Source organism: Garra rufa, chromosome 9 (genome assembly GCF_049309525.1).
Source record: "Garra rufa chromosome 9, GarRuf1.0, whole genome shotgun sequence".
Taxonomy (NCBI): Eukaryota; Metazoa; Chordata; class Actinopteri; order Cypriniformes; family Cyprinidae; genus Garra; species Garra rufa.
The window spans coordinates 32,922,937-32,941,793 of NC_133369.1; the positions used below are offsets into that span (position 1 = coordinate 32,922,937).

At 35.8% G+C, this 18,857-nt stretch overlaps 1 protein-coding gene across 1 annotated transcript; it reads right to left on the reverse strand.

Annotated features, from left to right (window-relative positions):
- Positions 1–2,879: 2,879 nt before the first annotated feature.
- Positions 2,880–7,651, reverse strand: rbm12bb (RNA binding motif protein 12Bb). The gene is made up of 2 exons (XM_073847009.1): positions 7,485–7,651; positions 2,880–5,226 (listed from the first exon to the last, which is right to left on the reverse strand). The coding sequence occupies exon 2, from the start codon at positions 5,202–5,204 to the stop codon at positions 3,297–3,299; it is 1,908 nt and encodes a 635-aa protein (XP_073703110.1). The 5' UTR covers positions 5,205–5,226; positions 7,485–7,651; the 3' UTR covers positions 2,880–3,296.
- Between the last annotated feature and the right edge of the window lie 11,206 nt (positions 7,652–18,857).

Sequence of the window (18,857 nt, forward strand, 5' to 3'; positions counted from 1 at the left end):
TCCAGAATAAAATACATGTTTGAGCTGTCTCAACTGAAAATGTCTTGTATCTTGTTGTTCTGTCTCAAGATGCACACAAGATGCAAACCTTTGGATTGGCCATTTTGACCTAAAAGCGTGACCACTTACCAACCAGCTGTTTGTTACAGAGCTCGTTTTATGCGACTCTTCTGTCATTATCTGATGATAGTAAATCACATTTCAAAATGATAATGTGCATACTTTCATGGTCTTTGCATGAAATTATTATTAAATCTCCCAGATTAACGCCTATAATTTATCCCTTTTTTGGCTGCACCCTACCCTTCGCAGTGTAACCATTTTCCTTTGATGTATTATATGATTTGTTCTTTACAAAGCACGGTGCACCCAACTGTTATTCTTTAAAATTACAATACCTAGCCATCTCCAGAATTCGTTTTACATTCTCACAACTATTTTTTGATTATGAGGCCAACACTTTTAGCAAGAGTTTTTTTTTTTTTTTTTTTTACCTGATCCATTGTACTGCATTCCATTGTGTCCTCTGCTTTCTCTGTCAATCACATGATTTTTAAAAACCGTTGTAGGTACAAGTGTATTTGACTGGCTTCTTTTAATGTGGTTTATACTGTTTTTAATCACCTGAAAAATGATTCCATGACAATGAGCTGCATATTACAGAACAGTCTAAAGCAAAAAGAAAAAGACCTGAAAGCTGATCAACTATTTCACCCTCTGTACTGTTTGCAAACAGCATGGTGTGGTTGACAAAATGGAATAAGCATCAGATATGATTTATAAAATCTACATAACAAATATGCAACATATAAGTCATAAAAACATGACTCAGTTGCTTAAGCCTTGTGCATTGTTTCAATTTACAACCTTTCGTTATGTTTCGTGGCTGAAAACAGCCACTACTTTAAACTGCTGTAAAAATGTATCAGATAAATATTTTTTTTTCAAATTTTTTTGCATAAATCTATTAATCAACCTCAGTCCTGCTCAAAAATACTAAATGTTTAAAAAAAATTCAGGATTTTAACTCTTTAATTGCCAAATGTAAAACTAAGCTTTTTTTTTTGCAAAGGCCTATCTAAAGGGTTAATGGGGCCAACTGATAATCAACAGTACAATTTACAAATTTGACCCCTTCCCAACAGGGAAAACCACAAACAATCAAGAATTCAGCATTATATGGTGGCATGGCTTTGCAATCAAAAAATGTGGTTATAATGGAAGTCAATGGGGCAAAAACAGCCACAAACAATAAATGAGGGAGAAAAAAAGAAAATCTGATGCTGCGCCAAAACTAACAATGCATGAAAGCCAATGTTCTTACTAATCTTTCACATGTCCAAGACTGTTAAAAAGGTAAAAAAAAAATCCAGGCCACAATTACCTTTTATATTTAAAATTAGTAATCTTGTGTTTTTTTTTCCCAAATCAGTGACATCATTTAGGAATTTGGCAATTAAAGAGTTAAAATCCTGAATTTTTTTTAAACATTTAGTATTTTTGAGCAGGACTGAGGTTGATTAATAGATTTATGCAAAAAAAATTGAAAAAATATTTATCTGATACATTTTTACACCAGTTTAAAGTAGTGGCTGTTTTCAGCCACGAAACATAACGAAAGGGTAGTAAATTTGCCCCCAGTGTACTGTTGAGTTTTTGAAAAATTTCAAAGCATTTTCCCAAAATATGTATCAAAATAAGATTAGTCACCAAAAATCATTCCATTTGCTTTAACAGAGAAAAAGTTGTGGCCAAATTAAGACTCAACAGCACCCCTCAGTGGACGAAAACGTCCCTAACAACACATAAGGGTTAAGTTAGATTATTGTAGCTTAATGCAGCATTTAACATAGACCTAGAGAACCCTGGATAATTGTTGTGGATTTTAATGCATTATCATTATGGCATATACAGTTGGGGGTCAAAAGTTTACACACATTTTTGAATCTGCAAAATATACATTTGCAAAATAAAAATGCATGTTATTTTTTATTTTCTACTGTCCTGATTATTCACATAATAGACGTTTACATAGCCCAGAAGAGAAAATAATACTTCAAACATACACTTGATTCTTAATTATGTTGTAACCTGAATGGTCCACAGCTGTGTTTTTCTGTTTAGTGATAGTTGTTCATGAGTCACTTGTGTTTGTCCTGAACAGTTAAACTGCCTGCTGCTCTTCAGAAGAATTCTTCAGGTCCCACAAATTCTTTGGTTTTCCAGCATTTGTGTGTATTCGAAGCCTTTCCAATAATGACTATTAATTTAAGATCCATCTAGTCACACTGAGGACAACTGTGGGACTTATATGCAACTATTACAGAAGGTTCAAACACTCACTGATGCTTCAGAAGGAAACACGATGCATTAAGAACCAGGGATGAAAAACTTTTTTTTTTTTTTTTTGAAGATCAAGGTACATTTAAGTTATTTTGCCTTCTGGGAAACATGCAAGTATCTTCTGTAGCTTCTGAAGGGCAGTACTAAATGACAAAATATAATATTTATGCAAAAAAAGAAAAATGCACACATCTTTATTCTGTTCAAAAGTTTACACCCGTTTTTCCTAATGCATTGTTTTTCCTTCTGGAGCATCAGTGAACATGTTATCCTTCTGTAATAGTTGCATACGAGTCCCTCAGTTGTCCTCAGTGTGAAAATATGTATCTCAAAATCATACAGTCATTGTTGAAAAGGGTTTAAATCAATAGATTATATTGGTACCCAAGTTAACTGGCAATTATTTTGCCATTTTAAAAGACAGACTTCTTGAAAATGCTTCACAATTACATTATTGGGTTGCCAATAAAACCACATGCAACTGGGCAAGAAACCCATTGTAAACCACTGCAAGACAAAAAAAACAAACAAAGAAATCAGAACAAGCTGATGCCTTTAATAGCATTAAACATGAATTGACAATTTATCTGGATGTAGGAAGAAATTTACAATTTCACAATGTTAGGAAGATTTTTTTTTATCTGAAAATATATTGTTAACAAATATGTCTAGTGAAATCTCAAATTTTAGGCAATTGTAGGGAAAAACATTCAACAGCACAGGTAATACTGAGTCTAGATACTGTCACTGTCATGCATACAAATGCATTATTTTTGAATAGTCAAGATCTATGAATCTAAATTAAAGCAGTATCTCATCTGCAGATTTATGAAAAACAAGATAGCAAAAAAAAATGTCTTCACTTGTTAGATCAATGAAAAAGCACATACAACTTTTTAAAAAGGGAAATAAAGAAAAACACCAGTTTCATCAACACTAGTCCAAAAGCATATCTACACAAACAAAATCTGAATTTTCCTGGTGCCAATTGGTCGTCCATTTAATTCCTGAAGAGCAGTGAGCGCCTCTCCGTGGGTTTCAAAAGTTACCGTTGCTGACCGTTTGGGAGCTCCATTTCTATCATATAGCAATGAGGCAGAACCTGGAATCACTCTGTATCCATAGAAGAAGTCATAGATCTCATCGATCCTTATCTGAGAGGGCAGATTGACCAATTTAAGACAAGTCGGACCGTCAAGCTGTTGGTCAGGTGATCCGTAACACTGACGTCCGTTACCATCCGGTCCCAGCCCAAATGCATCATTGCGGCCAAAATTTGGCTCAAAGCGATCACGACCTCCATAACCCTGGCGCAAATTAGGCTGCATTTCACAATCATCTCGGGGCATCTGGGTGTTCAAAAAACGAGGACCATCGTTGAACATTTCGGTTCTCTGAAAGTTCCTCTCTTGCGGACTATCCATCAACTGGTCATTTACGCCAAACTTCTGCATCTGGCTCATCGTTATGCACTTAAGCATGACTTCAGATCCAAGAAACCGCTGTCCATTCAGGGACTGTGCCGTCACGGCTTCCTTCTCAGATTGAAAGATCACCAAAGCCTCACCTAGCCCAGCTCCTCTTTCGTCCCGCAACAAGACAACCCTATCCTCTGAGAGCGGAAATCCATGAAAGAAGTCCATGATCTCCACCTTACGGACGTCAAATGGGAGATTGCGCACATAGAGACACCTCAACTGCGAGTCCGGATTGTTTCGTTGAGACTGGGGCACTTCCGCAGAGCGTCTCAACCCTTTCCCCTCATCTCTCAAGTTAACAGATGATTCCAACATGGTGACCATTTTCTCCTTGGAGACTGGCGTCACGTACACTACCTTGTTCATCACCATTTCCTTATTATGAGCCAAGCCAGCACAATAGTCTGTGAGATTCCTAAACACCACAACAGCCGATTTGGTCCTATCATCCTTTTTTTGGGCAAAGATAATAATCTGATCATCTTTCAAAGAAACCGGATGAAGTAGCGCCCTCAAATCCCTCTTTTCAACCACGAAAGGCAAGTTCTCAAACATGACACAGTATTCTTCATGAGAGGGTGATCGTGATCTTGACTTGTAGGAAATGGGAGATCGAGATCTTGCGCGCTCTGAGGACTCTCTTTTCCGACTGTCCGGTCTAATGAGACCTCCTTCTGCCAGCCACTGCTCCTCGGAGCATCTTGTTAGTTGGATATACCGTGGTCCCATGTATTGTCGATCCCTCTTCAGACCTTCAGCTGCATCCTCTTTGGTAGCAAAGCGCACAATAGCCTGGCCATTGGGCAATCCTCGGGGGTTTCTCAAAAACATGGTGTCTTCAATTTGTAACCCACTGAAAAATTCATAGACATTGTCTTGAGTCGCAGAGAACGGCATCCCTGTCAATTTCATATAAAGCTGATCTCTCTCTGACACGCTTCCTTCTCTCTGGTGTCGCGTCTCATTGAATGAAGATAGAGACGGCCTGTTCCTTATCTCTTGATGGTCCGGCCTTCGTATGTCTGCTCTCGGGTCCTTATTGAATGGCATAGGACCTCGCTCCGCAGAAGGGCTTTTGACAACCTCCTTGTACATGCCCCTGCTTTTTAACTCAGACCTTCTAGTGCTTTCCTCGAGAACACTCTGCATTTCTGACTTGCTACTCAGGAGCAAGTTCACGGGAGAGCCCTTAATGCAGCCCCCCGAGCGTGTCATCGCTCGTCTCGCATCTTCATCAGATGCAAATATTATAAAAGCTTCCTCAAGCTCCCCACCAATTATATGAACCCCACCATCAGGGATTCTGAGCCCAGTGAAGAAATTTCGAATGTCCTCAGAACCAGCCGTGATTCTGAGTCCCTGTAATCGGATGACCACAGCCATGATGGAGCACACACAACAGGACCTGCAGACAGAAGGGGCACATATAATAGCGTTATCGCTGACTCAACCATTCCCTCCGTATCAGTATTCAAATGTGAACCCAACTTTAATTATCACACCAAGGTTAAACTGCAAGTTAAGTGAAACAGACCTCTCACAGTCCAAAAAGTTAACTAACAACAACAGCCACCTAACAGCAAACGTCTTCGGTTCCAGAAAAACAACTTTGTTCCACAAGATTCAGATTAACAGGAAAGACTAGTTTTACCACCTTCAACGCCAGTCTTTCGGTTTCTGCATACAAATGTGCAAGTAATAAAACTCCATTCAAAATTAAAACACATCAGCTGACCACACTAACAAAGAGAAACATCATAAAAAGACTATGGAGTTTTAAGAAATAACAGACATCGCTACTAGAATCCATAGAGCTGCTTATTAACTGTAAAATACTCTGTACTTTTAAATCCTGTTCGTTATAGTTTCATAATATCCGCACTTTCCAATAGAAACTTATTAATAGCAGACAATGGATTACATCAACTTACTGTGTTTAAAATAACAAGGCCCTTAATATTATGCTCAACAGCCACTTAGAAACTGTACAGCCATCAAATCAAATAATAAAACAACAGTTCAATACAGTGAACACATAATTCCACCTCAATTCAGTGCAAAATTGCAATTATAAATGCATTTAAATCAGTGGTTCGCAAGATGGGGGCCTCAGCACACTAACAATGGTCTTGCAAATGTATTTTTTTATTTTATAGGTTATTTTGCCTTGATTAGATAGCACAGTGAAGCACAGACAGACCCGTCACAATAACTTTTTGTTCTGCAATATATTGCCCCAGAAATAATTGCGATGTGATATTATTGTCATTTTAAGACCATTTTATTCCATTTAATATACAATCATAATATAACAGCATAATAATGCAAGAAGGCCTACACACTTTCAAATGACCAACTTTTAATTCTAGAAGCATTTTTTAAATTTGAACTCACAACTACATTATGTATGAGAAGCTGCAGAAGACACAGGTGCAAATGAAATGCAAAAATACGGTGACATGAATTTTTATGTAAATATAATGGGTAATATATTGCATCACCAAAAATTATTGAGGTCATGTACCTATATTGTCCGATAAGTCGATATATTGATAACTGCAACAGGCCTAAGCATAGAGACAGAAAAGAAAGAGGAAGGAGATTGGAAAACAAGACCAGCAAAGGAACATGAGCAAGGACTTCTTAACTTCTAATATAAACAAAATTAACCATAGTGAACATTTTAATGAATATTGTTTAAATCATTACAGCATGAACAATAAAGGAAATGCATTATCTTGGACAATGTAGGGCCTTGGAATCAAAAGGGTGAGAACCACTGCTTTAAATGCAAACAATGAGACTCAAATGCAGTTCACCCTAGAGCAAACTTTCCATTTTACTGCAAATTAACACACAAAGCTCACACCGCATTTACATATGAACTCACTGTCTAGGACGAAATAAATTATAATTACTTTCTATATACTTCTCCTTTCGAAAATAATTGTTAAATAAGGACCAAAGTTTAAAAGAAAAAAATCTTAAAAGTCTTTAAAAATTACCTTCGGGGAAAAAATTAAATCTTGAAAAAATAAATTCGACGGTCAAGTCCCAGTGCCACAAAGACCATCCACTAGACAGATTAAAGGCGTATTTTCAGTTGCAAACACTTAAGGAATAAAACCATGTAGTCTTTCATAGACTTATCATCGAAATATCCCATTTTGCTGCACTTTTTCATACAACCAATACACGACTCAGCTCGCATTTCCTTACAGAAACTATACATGTCTTTCGGTTTCGCATCGTGTCAAAAAATAATCCGTGCTACCGTATCACCATTTTATTTCAAACGGTTTTATTACACTGGCGACTACTGCGAACTTATTTTCGACAAATACACCTCTGTAGAACCACTCGCACCTGCTATTCGAGGTGAACCACGAGCTATTTGCTTTCTGAAACAAAACTGAGCCAAGTCACACAGCTAGCATTCGCGAGCTTCGTCCATTTTAGCCAAACCAACCAACCCAGCAGTTTAAATCAGCACAATATACTTTGATACACGATGAACATACAGTACGTGACTTAAAAAACAGTCAATTTCGTGATAGCTGAAAACACTAGTGAAGACAAAGAGTGCAGCTGTCTTCAGTCGTATCGGTAATGCTAAACCTGAGAGGCCCAAAATGTGACGCGCACAATATTGATTAAACTTACACAAAACAAAGGAGATATCAATCCTTTCCTAATATAAAAAAATGAAAAATTTATGCCGCTCTGTGGTGTCGTCTATAAGTCCCACCGTCACTAAGCAACAATTTCGCTTTTGTGATATGTGAAGCAAGGACGAATCGCAAGTAACTAGAGCATCCGCATCTCCTGCACCGCCATCTGTAGAACTACGGAAAGCCAGAGGCGCCGAACCCTGAAACTCAAATGAGACACTCGAAACACACTGACACGCAGTGGACGCCAGCTTTTCTGAACAGTCTTGTACCGTTTCCTACGAATAAAGTATACAATTTAAAATAAGTATAAATGTTTACAAAATTAACTGCACACTACAAATATATTGATTTAACGACGCTAAAGATGTTACGTGGTGTAACCAAAAGGTCAAATTGCTCAGATAGTTTCGTTGTATATGGAATACCAGAGTAGTATAAACTTGATATATTCTTACGTTATGTAACTATTTTCAACATATTTTATCTTCAACTCTATTTTTAAACCAAATATACTTCATGTGACCTGCACAAAGCTGAAGGTCAAAATATGTGATTTTTTAAAAAGTGACCCTGACACCTATCTCTAATTTGGTTTTCTTGTCACATTACAAAATGGCTTTATGCATCTTGGTTACACTACACTATCTTTCACATTTTTAAAAAATGTAAATATAAATTTCCTTAATTTTTCTGCTTTGATGTCAAACAAAATTATGTTTTTAATGTCATGTATGTTTACACAGATTCCTTGCAGGTCCTGCTTAGTAGACAGTTACTACTTAGTAACTTTTATTTTATTTTATTGTATTTGAGGGCAAAAAATAATAATAATAATACAAAAAAATACAAATTACTGTGAAGTAAACAATTTGAACTATTTGTAAATAATAAACAGCTGAAATTTCTTTTTTTAACCATGATGGCACAAAATGTAATCTCAAGACATTTATTAAATTATTATTTTTGTAACAATTTTATTTATTTATTTTATATTTTATTTTAAATTGTTTTACATAATGTACCAACAAAACAATAAACAACAAAGCAAAAAACAACAGAAAACAACAAGTGAGGGACATTTAACATAATCAAAGCAAAATCGTAAATTAAATTCAAAGTAAATTCAGTCATTACTGTGAAAACAGTAGTAATACTCTATTCAGTTTTGAGGAAATCCACAAAGGGTTGCCATACAGTTTAAAATTGGCGATGAGATTTGGGCTCCAAGGAACGTATCCTCTCCAGTTGTATGACATGAAACAATTCACCCAACCAAGCTTTGAAACATGGAGAGTCTGAGGACTTCCAGTTTAAAAGAATTGCTTTTTTTGCAAGAATCATGCCCATCAATAGAGGTCATTGCTGGAAACTTGGAAGAGAGTTCAATGTCTCAGAATATCCAAATATTGCACGACAGTGGTCTGGCTTAACCTCCTTTTGAAAAACCTTTGGAAAAAATCAAATATGGCAGTCCAAAAATGAACATGTGTGACAAGGAACCCTCGTTTGTTTTGCATCTGTCGTAAACTGGGGAGATAGAATTAAATATTTTACTTAATTTAGTTTTGGAATAATACAATCTATGAATTACTTTTAACTGAATCAACCTGTGTCTTGCATTTATTGTGCAGCCTTGAATCATTTTGAGACTTTCATTCCAGGTTTCATCGGGCACTTCTTCATCAAATTCCTTAGTCCAGGCCTCTTTTATAATAGTTTGTACTCACAGGCAATTTTTATTTGTTTTTAGATCTGTTGTCCAGAGTGGCATATTGTTGCTAGTGTATTTTTTTATTTAATACCAAAATTGTTGCTTTTGAATTCAAAATGTTGCTAATTATTATATGCCTTTAATTAAAATATGGGTAACACAGAATTTTACAGAAAAAAAAAAATTACCTTTCAGATTAATCTGGGATGTTATTTTGTCTGTCATCAGTTTTTCAAATATTTTCAAAACAATTCTAAATAGTATAGCTGACTCATTATTTTATAATCATTTCAACCACACAGCACAGACCAGCCTAAAATGTAATTAGCACAGTCAAGAAAATAAAATATTGGGGAGGACAGTCTGACTATATCAGATAGCGAAACTGGTCATAAGGGTAATTTTTTTTAATTGTGATTTATACATCATCTGAAATCTGAATAAATAACCTTTCCATTGATGTATGGTTTGTTAGGATAGGACAATACTACAAAACTATTTAAAAAAAATCTGGTATCTGAGGGTGCATAAAAATAAAAATATTGAGAAAATCGTCTTTAAAGTTGTCCAAATGAAGTTCTTAGCAATGCATATTACTAATCAAAACGTAATGTTATATTTAAGGTAGGAAATTTACAAAATAGCTTCATGAAACATGATATTTACTTAATATCCTAGTGATTTTTAGCATAAAAGAAAAAAAAACGATAATTTTAACCCATACAATTTATTGTTGGCTATTGCTACAAATATGCTTGTGCTACTTACGACTGGTTTTGTGGTCCAGAGTCAATTGTTGTAGGGGACTTGTCCCCTTCAATGTCTATGGTGGTTACAGCCCTGTTTAGATACTTGTTTCACGGTTGGGACAATAACAACCAAATGACTGTCACAAAGAGTGTGCGGATGGAGAGGTGGTGGAATCCAGGGAAAGACAGGAACCGAAGAATAAACAAAACACACTTTATTAAATAAAACAAACAGAAATCCAGAAGCAAATGGGGAAACAGGTGTAACAATCATTGACGGACAAACGGGGAGTGAACTGACACAGACTAAATACACTGAGACAAGGGCGTGGTAACAAATGAGATAACAAGATAACGAGGGGGAAGTACAAATAAGGGCACGACTAAACCAACTAAGACTAAACCAAAAGGGGGAGAACAAGGATTAAACCATTAGAACAGAAACAGAACAGAACAGACTAAATCCTGACAATGACACTTGTTATCTAGCTATTTACAAACAACCTGATTTCAGAACAGTCCTTTAAGCAGAGTCCTTTAAACTGAGTCAGTGGTCTATTGGACACAATGATGTCCTCATTTTAACCTCTGTGGGGCTTTAGACATGATAAAGGAGTTGTCCTGGTTACCATGGCCAGCTGCCAACACTGCCTAATAACTATACAGAGCAGAGTACTGAGCTACTATATTCACCAATAAAAATTTAGACAATTTTTGAAGAAGAACACATAAATAAAATACATAAGAAAAAAGAAAATAGTGTAAATGCTCTAACTTTATCTGAACAAGTGCTTAATTTGAGCCGGATCCTGCCGGATCCTGTTCCGGAAAATTTTGCGTTCCGGTATTTGTTTTTAAAGATCCGGCATTAACAAGTGCATTAAATCGTGACAGTGCATGTGTGCGTGCGTATACGAGACAGAGCAAGCACAGGTTTATGTAGATTAGGGATGGGCATATCAATCCTAAAGTATCGATATATCGATACTGATGCGAGTATCGAAAGTATCGATACTCAAATTAAAAATATCAATACTAAGGTGTGTTTTATTTACCAGTGATTTTGTTTATTTAACAAAAAGCAAGGCGTACAATGTACATTGAATTGGACGTATAACCTATGTTAGGGAATAACTGTGCACATTATAACAATTTTCCTACTTATCTGAACGCACGCAAACGTTGCAAGACCAACCAATCAATCACAGAGAGCATTCACTCACTTCAGACAGTGCATTCAAACAGGGCTGGGTTTCCCAAAAGTATCATAAGAAAGCATTGATGCTTTTGGGAACGGCAGCCCAGAACAATGCTTATCAGAGGACAGAAAATAAAAACATGTTTGAGCTATTTCACAATAAACAACCTGAAATTGTAGCCTACGTAATTTGTGCAATTACATTTCTTTAAATTAACACTTAAAGTTCATTGATCATGTTTTGTAGTAATGTTAATATAAATTATACACCGTCAGAATAAAAATGTTGTATTTTATGTGTGCAACAGCCTGTCAATGGCAGCCCCTTATGAAACTAAGTATTTTCAATTATAGGTTTTGTAGTTACCACTACAGTAAACATATTTTAACCATGTGTAAAAAATAAAAGTTAACTAGATAAAAAGTTTGTTAGCAAACTTTAAGTTGGCTTGAGAAAGCCTAGCCAGTAAGTTTTAAGTAGTTTTAAAAGCTTTTAGTTTAAAGAAAGTTTAAAGGTTTTCAGTTTGAAATAGTTTTAGTTTTATTGATAAAGTTTGAAGATAGATAGGCTAGATAGATATAAATAGTTTGAAAATAGAAAGATTTATAGATATAAATAGTTAGAAGATATAGTTTGAATGTGAATAGATAGATATGAGGTTACTAGGGTACCCAGGGTGGTAGCATGATTAGCTAGTTGCTATCATGATTTTAGTAAGACTAGTAAGTCGCTAGCATGATTTTAGCATGACTAGCAAGTCGCTAGCATGATTTTAGCATTACTAGCAAGTCGCTAACATAATTTTACCATGACTAGCAAGTCGCTAGCATGATTTTAGCATTATTATAGCATGACTAGCAAGTCGCTATCATTATTTTAGCATGACTAGCAAGTCGCTAGCATGACTAGCAAGTCGCTAGCATGATTTTAGCATTATTTTAGCATGACTAGCAAGTCGCTAGCATGATTTTAGCATTATTTTAGCATGACTAGCAAGTTGCTAGCATGATTCCAGCATGAATAGCAATTCGCTAGCATGATTTTAGCACGACTAGCAAGTCGCTAGCATTATTTTAGCACGACTAGCAAGTCGCTAGCATTATTTTAGCACGACTAGCAAGTCGCTAGCATGATTCTAGCATGACTAGCAAGTCGCTAGCATGATTTTAGCATGACAAGCAAGTCGCTAGCATGATTTTAGCAAGACTAACAAGTAGCTAGCATGATTTTAGCAAGGCTAGCAAGTCGCTAGCATGATTTTAACATTACTAGCAAGTCGCTAGCATGATTTTAACATTACTAGCAAGTCGCTAGCATAATTTTAGCATGACTAGCAAATTGCTAGCATGATTTTAGCATTATTTTGCACGACTAACAAGTCGCTAGCATGATTTTAGCATGACTAGCAAGTCGCTAGCATGATTTTAGCATTATTTTAGCATGACTAGCAAGTTGCTAGCATGATTTTAGCATTATTTTAACATGACTAGCAAGTCATTAGCATGATTTTAGCATGACTAGCAAGTCGCTAGCATGATTTTAGCAAGACTAGCAAGTCACTAGCATGGTTTAAGCAACACTAGCAAGTCGTTAGCATAATTTTAGCACAACTAGCAAGTCGCTAGCATGATTTTAGCATGACTAGCATGGTTTTAGCAAGACTAGCAAGTCGTTAGCATGATTGTAGTATGACTAGCAAGTCGCTAGCATGATTTTTAGCATGACTAGCAAGTCACTAGCATGATTTTAGCATTACAAGCAAGTCGCTAGCATGATTTTAGCACGACTAGCAAGTTGCTAGCATGATTTTAGCACGACTAGCAAGTCGCTAGCATGATTTTAACATTATTTTAGCATGACTAGCAAGTTGCTAGCATGATTTTAGCATTATTTTAACATGACTAGCAAGTCGCTAGCATTATTTTAACTCGACTAGCAAGTCGCTAGCATGATTTTAACAAAACTAGCAAGTCACTAGCATAATTTTAGCAAGACTAGCAAGTCACTAGCATGATTTTAGCAAGACTAGCAAGTCGTTAGCATGATTTTTAGCATTACTAGCAAGTCACTAGCATGATTTTAGCAAGACTAGCAAGTCGCTAGCATGATTTTTAGCATGACTAGCAAGTCACTAGCATGATTTTAACAAGACTAGCAAGTCGTTAGCATGATTGTAGTATGACTAACAAGTCGCTAGCATGATTTTAGCACGACTAGCAAGTCGCTAGCATGATTTTACCAAGACTAGCAAGTCGTTAGCATGATTTTTAGCATTACTAGCAAGTCACTAGCATGATTTTAGCAAGACTAGCAAGTCGCTAGCATGATTTTTAGCATGACTAGCAAGTCACTAGCATGATAGTATGACTAACAAGTCGCTAGCATGATTTTAGCACGACTAGCAAGTCGCTAGCATGATTTTAGCATTACTAGCAAGTCGCTAGCATGATTTTAGCACGACTAACAAGTCGCTAGCATTATTTAGCATGACTAGCAAGTCGCTAGCATGATTTTAGCATGACTAGCAAGTCGCTAGCATGATTTTAGCATTATTTAACAATGACTAGCAAGTCGCTAGCATGATTTTAACATTACTAGCAAGTCGCTAGCATGATTTTAGCATTATTTAGCATGACTAGCAAGTCGCTAGCATGATTTTAGCATGACTAGCAAGTCGTTAGCATGATTTTTGCATTACTAACAAGTCGCTAGCATTATTTTAGCACGACTAGCAAGTCACTAGCATGATTTTAGCACGACTAGGAAGTCGCTAGCATGATTTTAGCAAAACTAGCAAGTCACTAGCATAATTTTAGCAAGACTAGCAAGTCGTTAGCATGATTGTAGTATGACTAGCAAGTCGCTAGCATTATTTTAGCATTATTTAGCAATGACTAGCAAGTCGCTAGCATGATTTTAACATTACTAGCAAGTCGCTAGCATGATTTTAGCATTATTTAGCATGACTAGCAAGTCGCTAGCATGATTTTAGCATGACTAGCAAGTCGCTAACATTATTTTAGCACAACTAGCAAGTCGCTAGCATTATTTTAGCACGACTAGCAAGTCGCTAGCATGATTTTAGCACAACTAGGAAGTCGCTAGCATGATTTTAGCATTATTTAGCATGACTAGCAAGTCGCTAGCATTATTTTAGCATGACTAGCAAGTCGCTAGCATTATTTTAGCACGACTAGCAAGTCACTATCATTATTTTAGCATTACTAGCAAGTCGTTAGCATGATTTTTAGCATGATTGTAGTATGACTAGCAAGTCACTAGCATAATTTTAGCACAACTAGCAAGTCGCTAGCAAGATTTTAGCATTATTTTAGCATGACTAGCATGGTTTTAGCAAGACTAGCAAGTCGTTAGCATGATTGTAGTATGACTAGCAAGTCGCTAGCAAGATTTTAGCATTATTTTAGCATGACTAGCATGGTTTTAGCAAGACTAGCAAGTCGTTAGCATGATTGTAGTATGACAAGCAAGTCGCTAGCATGATTTTAGTACAACTAGCAAGTCGCTAGCATGATTTTAGCATTATTTTAACATGACTAGCAAGTCGCTAGCATTATTTTATTATAGATAGATTTTATTATATTTTCTTATAGATAGATAGATAGATAAGGTTTGAAGATAGATAGATAGATAGATAGATAGATAGATAGATAGATAGATAGATAGATAGATAGATAGATAGATAGATAGATAGATAGATAAGGTTTGAAGATAGATAGATAGATAGATAGATAGATAGATAGATAGATAGATAGATAGATAGATAGATAAGGTTTGAAGATAGATAGATAGATAGATAGATAGATAGATAGATAGATAGATAGATAGATAGATAGATAGATAGATAGATAGATAGATAAGGTTTGAAGATAGATAGATATATAGATAGATAGATAGATAGATAGATAAGGTTTGAAGATAGATAGATAGATAGATAGATAGATAGATAGATAGATAGATAGATAGATAGATAGATAGATAGATAGATAGATAGATAGATAGATAAGGTTTGAAGATAGATAGATATATAGATATATAGATAGATAGATAGATAGATAGATAGATAGATAGATAGATAGATAGATAGATAGATAGATAAGGTTTGAAGATAGATAGACAGACAGACAGACAGACAGACAGACAGACAGACAGACAGACAGACAGATAGACAGATAGATAGATAGATAGATAGATAGATAGATAGATAGATAGATAGATAGATAGATAAGGTTTGAAGATAGATAGATAGATAGATAGATAGATAGATAGATAGATAGATAGATAGATAAGGTTTGAAGATAGATAGATAGATAGATAGATAGATAGATAGATAGATAGATAGATAGATAGATAGATAGATAGATAGATAGATAAGGTTTGAAGATAGATAGATAGATAGATAGATAGATAGATAGATAGATAGATAGATAGATAGATAGATAGATAGATAGATAAGGTTTGAAGATAGATAGATAGATAGATAGATAGATAGATAGATAGATAGATAGATAGATAGATAGATAGATAGATAGATAGATAGATAGATAGCTTAAAGCTTAATTGAGTATCAATGGCTTCTAGCAGTTTACATTAAACATAGTTCAAACAGACATGGACTTTTGGTCAATGAAAGTCTATGGGACCTTTTTATGATTTTTAATATTAATTTTTAAGAAAACCATAACTCAAAACAGTCTGAAAAGATATAGCACACTAAGTCTGAACAGTATGAAGATCTGACCCGAGTTTGGAGTATGTAGCTTGAACGGTCTAGGAGGAGATAGTGTCTAAATATTTTTCGGTAAAAAAAAGAAGAAGAAGAAGAAGAAGAACTAGAAGCTAAAGTTCGATGACAAACTTTAAATGTTGGCTTGGAGAGCCAAATTGGGCAGCCTTCGGGCAAAAGGGCCAGCCCAGAACACTTAGAGCTCTGTAATTGAATTGTTGCTAGTAAAAATGGCAGTACGACTAGAAATGCTTAGTATATTTTAGGCTAAAACAGCTTGCCATAGAGGATCGTGTGTGGATTTTAGGTTAAAACGGCTTGCCATACTAGAATATGTGATGAGCGCCTGCTTCAAAGCCGCGTCGCGTTGCCGTGCGGTTGAGCCGAAAAGCAGAAATAAGCAAGCATTTAACCTTTGTAATATATTACTATACTATTATTGTGTTAAATCGCTGCAGTTTTTGTATTTAAATACCTTTAAAAGACGTGCAAATGATGTCTTTGATGATGCAGACGAAGAACTGAGCAGTGCAAACAGCTCATTTGCACTCAATGCAGCTCTTTAAAATATTCTTCTATATTTATTGTGTGCAATCGCTGGAATGTTTTTATTTGATTACCTTTAAAAGACGTGCAAATGAATTCTTTGTTGACAGACTGATAATGCAGCCTTACATCTCATGTTCGTTAAAAACCTTTGAAACAGGTCATTTGCATTCAATGCGGCTCTTTAAAATATTCTTCTATATTTATTGTGTGCAATCGCTGGAATGTTTTTATTTGATTACCTTTAAAAGACGTGCAAATGAATTATTTGTTGACACAGACTGATAATGCAGCCATACATCTCATGTTCGTTAGTAAAACGTTTGAAATAGCTCATTTACACCCAATGCAGGTCTTTAAAATATTCTTCTATATTTATTGTGTTGAATCGCTGGAGTGTTTTTATTTAAATGCCTTTAAAAGACGTGCAGTCATGTATAATTCTCAGTCGGACATCTCGGAGCTCATGTCTAACACACTGCTAAACACATCGCTCTCTGTATGAAAAAAAAAAGCTCACAAACAACTGCATTTAGCTGTTGATATTTTCTAATGGGTGGACTGAATTAAATCGCTGCAATATTGTAATTTTAAAGGCGTTCTAATTCGTGCAAATTATGTTGTTTATGAGCACATACAGAGAGAGTACATGCCGACGGCTTGTATAAGCGCTGACGGGTGCGAGCTTTTCTTTTACAAGAACTACTCACAAACCACTGAATTTAGCTGTTGATGTGTTCTAATGGGTATTTAGAGTTAAATCGCTGTAATATTTACATTTTTAAGGCGGTATTTATTTCTATTTCCACCGTTTTCAGAGTGACTGTAAGTAAGAGGTTTGAATCCCGCCTCTTCAGTCGAGAGGTATTACTGTTAGAGGGCGCATTTTTTTCTCAGCCCATGTAATTCATTGGGAAATTTGTCATATTCAAAAATTAATAATAAATCAACTGTACATCTGATCAGTCCAAATAGATATAGCATATCTTTCGGGACAAGGGCCCAGGTCTCTGCCAAGTTTGGGCCTTGTGGCTTCAAAGGCCTCGGAGGAGTAGCTGTCAGAAATTTTCTTAGGTCATAAGAATAATAACTATAATAATAACTAGAAGCTAAAGTTCGATGACAAACTTTAAATGTTGGCTTGGAGAAGCAAACCTGGCAGCCTACGGGTAACAGGGCCAGCCCAGAACACCATAGTGGATTAATATGTGTATTTTAGGTTAAAACGGCTTGCCATACTGGAATAAGTGATGAGCGCCTGCTTCAAAGCCGCGTCGCGTTGCCGTGCGGTTGAGCCGAAAAGCAGAAATAAGCAAGCATTTAAACTTTTTATTATATGACTGAACTATTATTGTGTTGAATCGCCGGAGTGTTTGTATTAAAATACCTTTAAAAGACGTGCAAATGATGTCTTTGTTAACAGACACATAAATGCAGCCGTGCATCTCATGTTAGTTAAGCCTATGAAAAACGTCATTTTCACCCAATGCAGGTCTTTAAAATATTCTTCTATATTTATTGTGTTGAATCGCTGGAGTGTTTTTATTTAAATGCCTTTAAAAGACGTGCAGTCATTTATAATTCTCAGTCGGACATCTCGGAGCTCATCATGTCTAACACACTGCTGAATGCAGCGCTTTCTGTATGAAAAAAAAAAAAATAGTCACAAACAACTGCATTTAGCTGTTGATATTTTGTAATGGGTGGACTGAATTAAATCGCTGCAATATTATAATTTTAAAGGCGGTCAAATTTGTGCAAATTATGTCGTTCCTCTCCATGTAAACTCGTTGAAAGCAATCTGTACGCGGTGAAGGAAATGCTTAGGGGTTTCAATAAATTCGCTCAAACAGCTGAATTCAGGTCTTGATGTGTTTCTAATGGGTATTTACAATTAAATGGCTGGAGTATTGTAATTTTAAAGGCGTTATTTATATGCATTTTCCACCGAAATCAAAGTGAAAGTAAGTCTCAGCTCGGTAACATGTTCGTTAGTGAAACCTATTGAACAGCTCATTTGCAGCTAATGTAGTTCTTTAAAATATTCTTGTATATTTATTGTGTTGGATCGCTGGAGTGTTTTTATTTAAATGCTTTTAAAAGACGTGCAGTCATGTATAATTCTCAGTCAGGTTAGCTCCGATCCGTGAAAGCTTGTCTGTATAACACATTTGCTGAAGACAGTGCTTTAACTTTGAAATAAAACATATCACAAAAGGCTGATTTGTTGATGTGTTCTAATGGGTATTTACAAACAAATCGCTGAAATATATTTATATTAAAGGCGTTCTAATTCGTGCAATTTATGTTGTTTGTGAGCACATGTCGAGAGAGAGAGAGTGCTTACGGCTTGTATAAGTGCTGAAGGGTGCGATCTTTTCTTTTACAAGAACTACTCACAAACCACTGA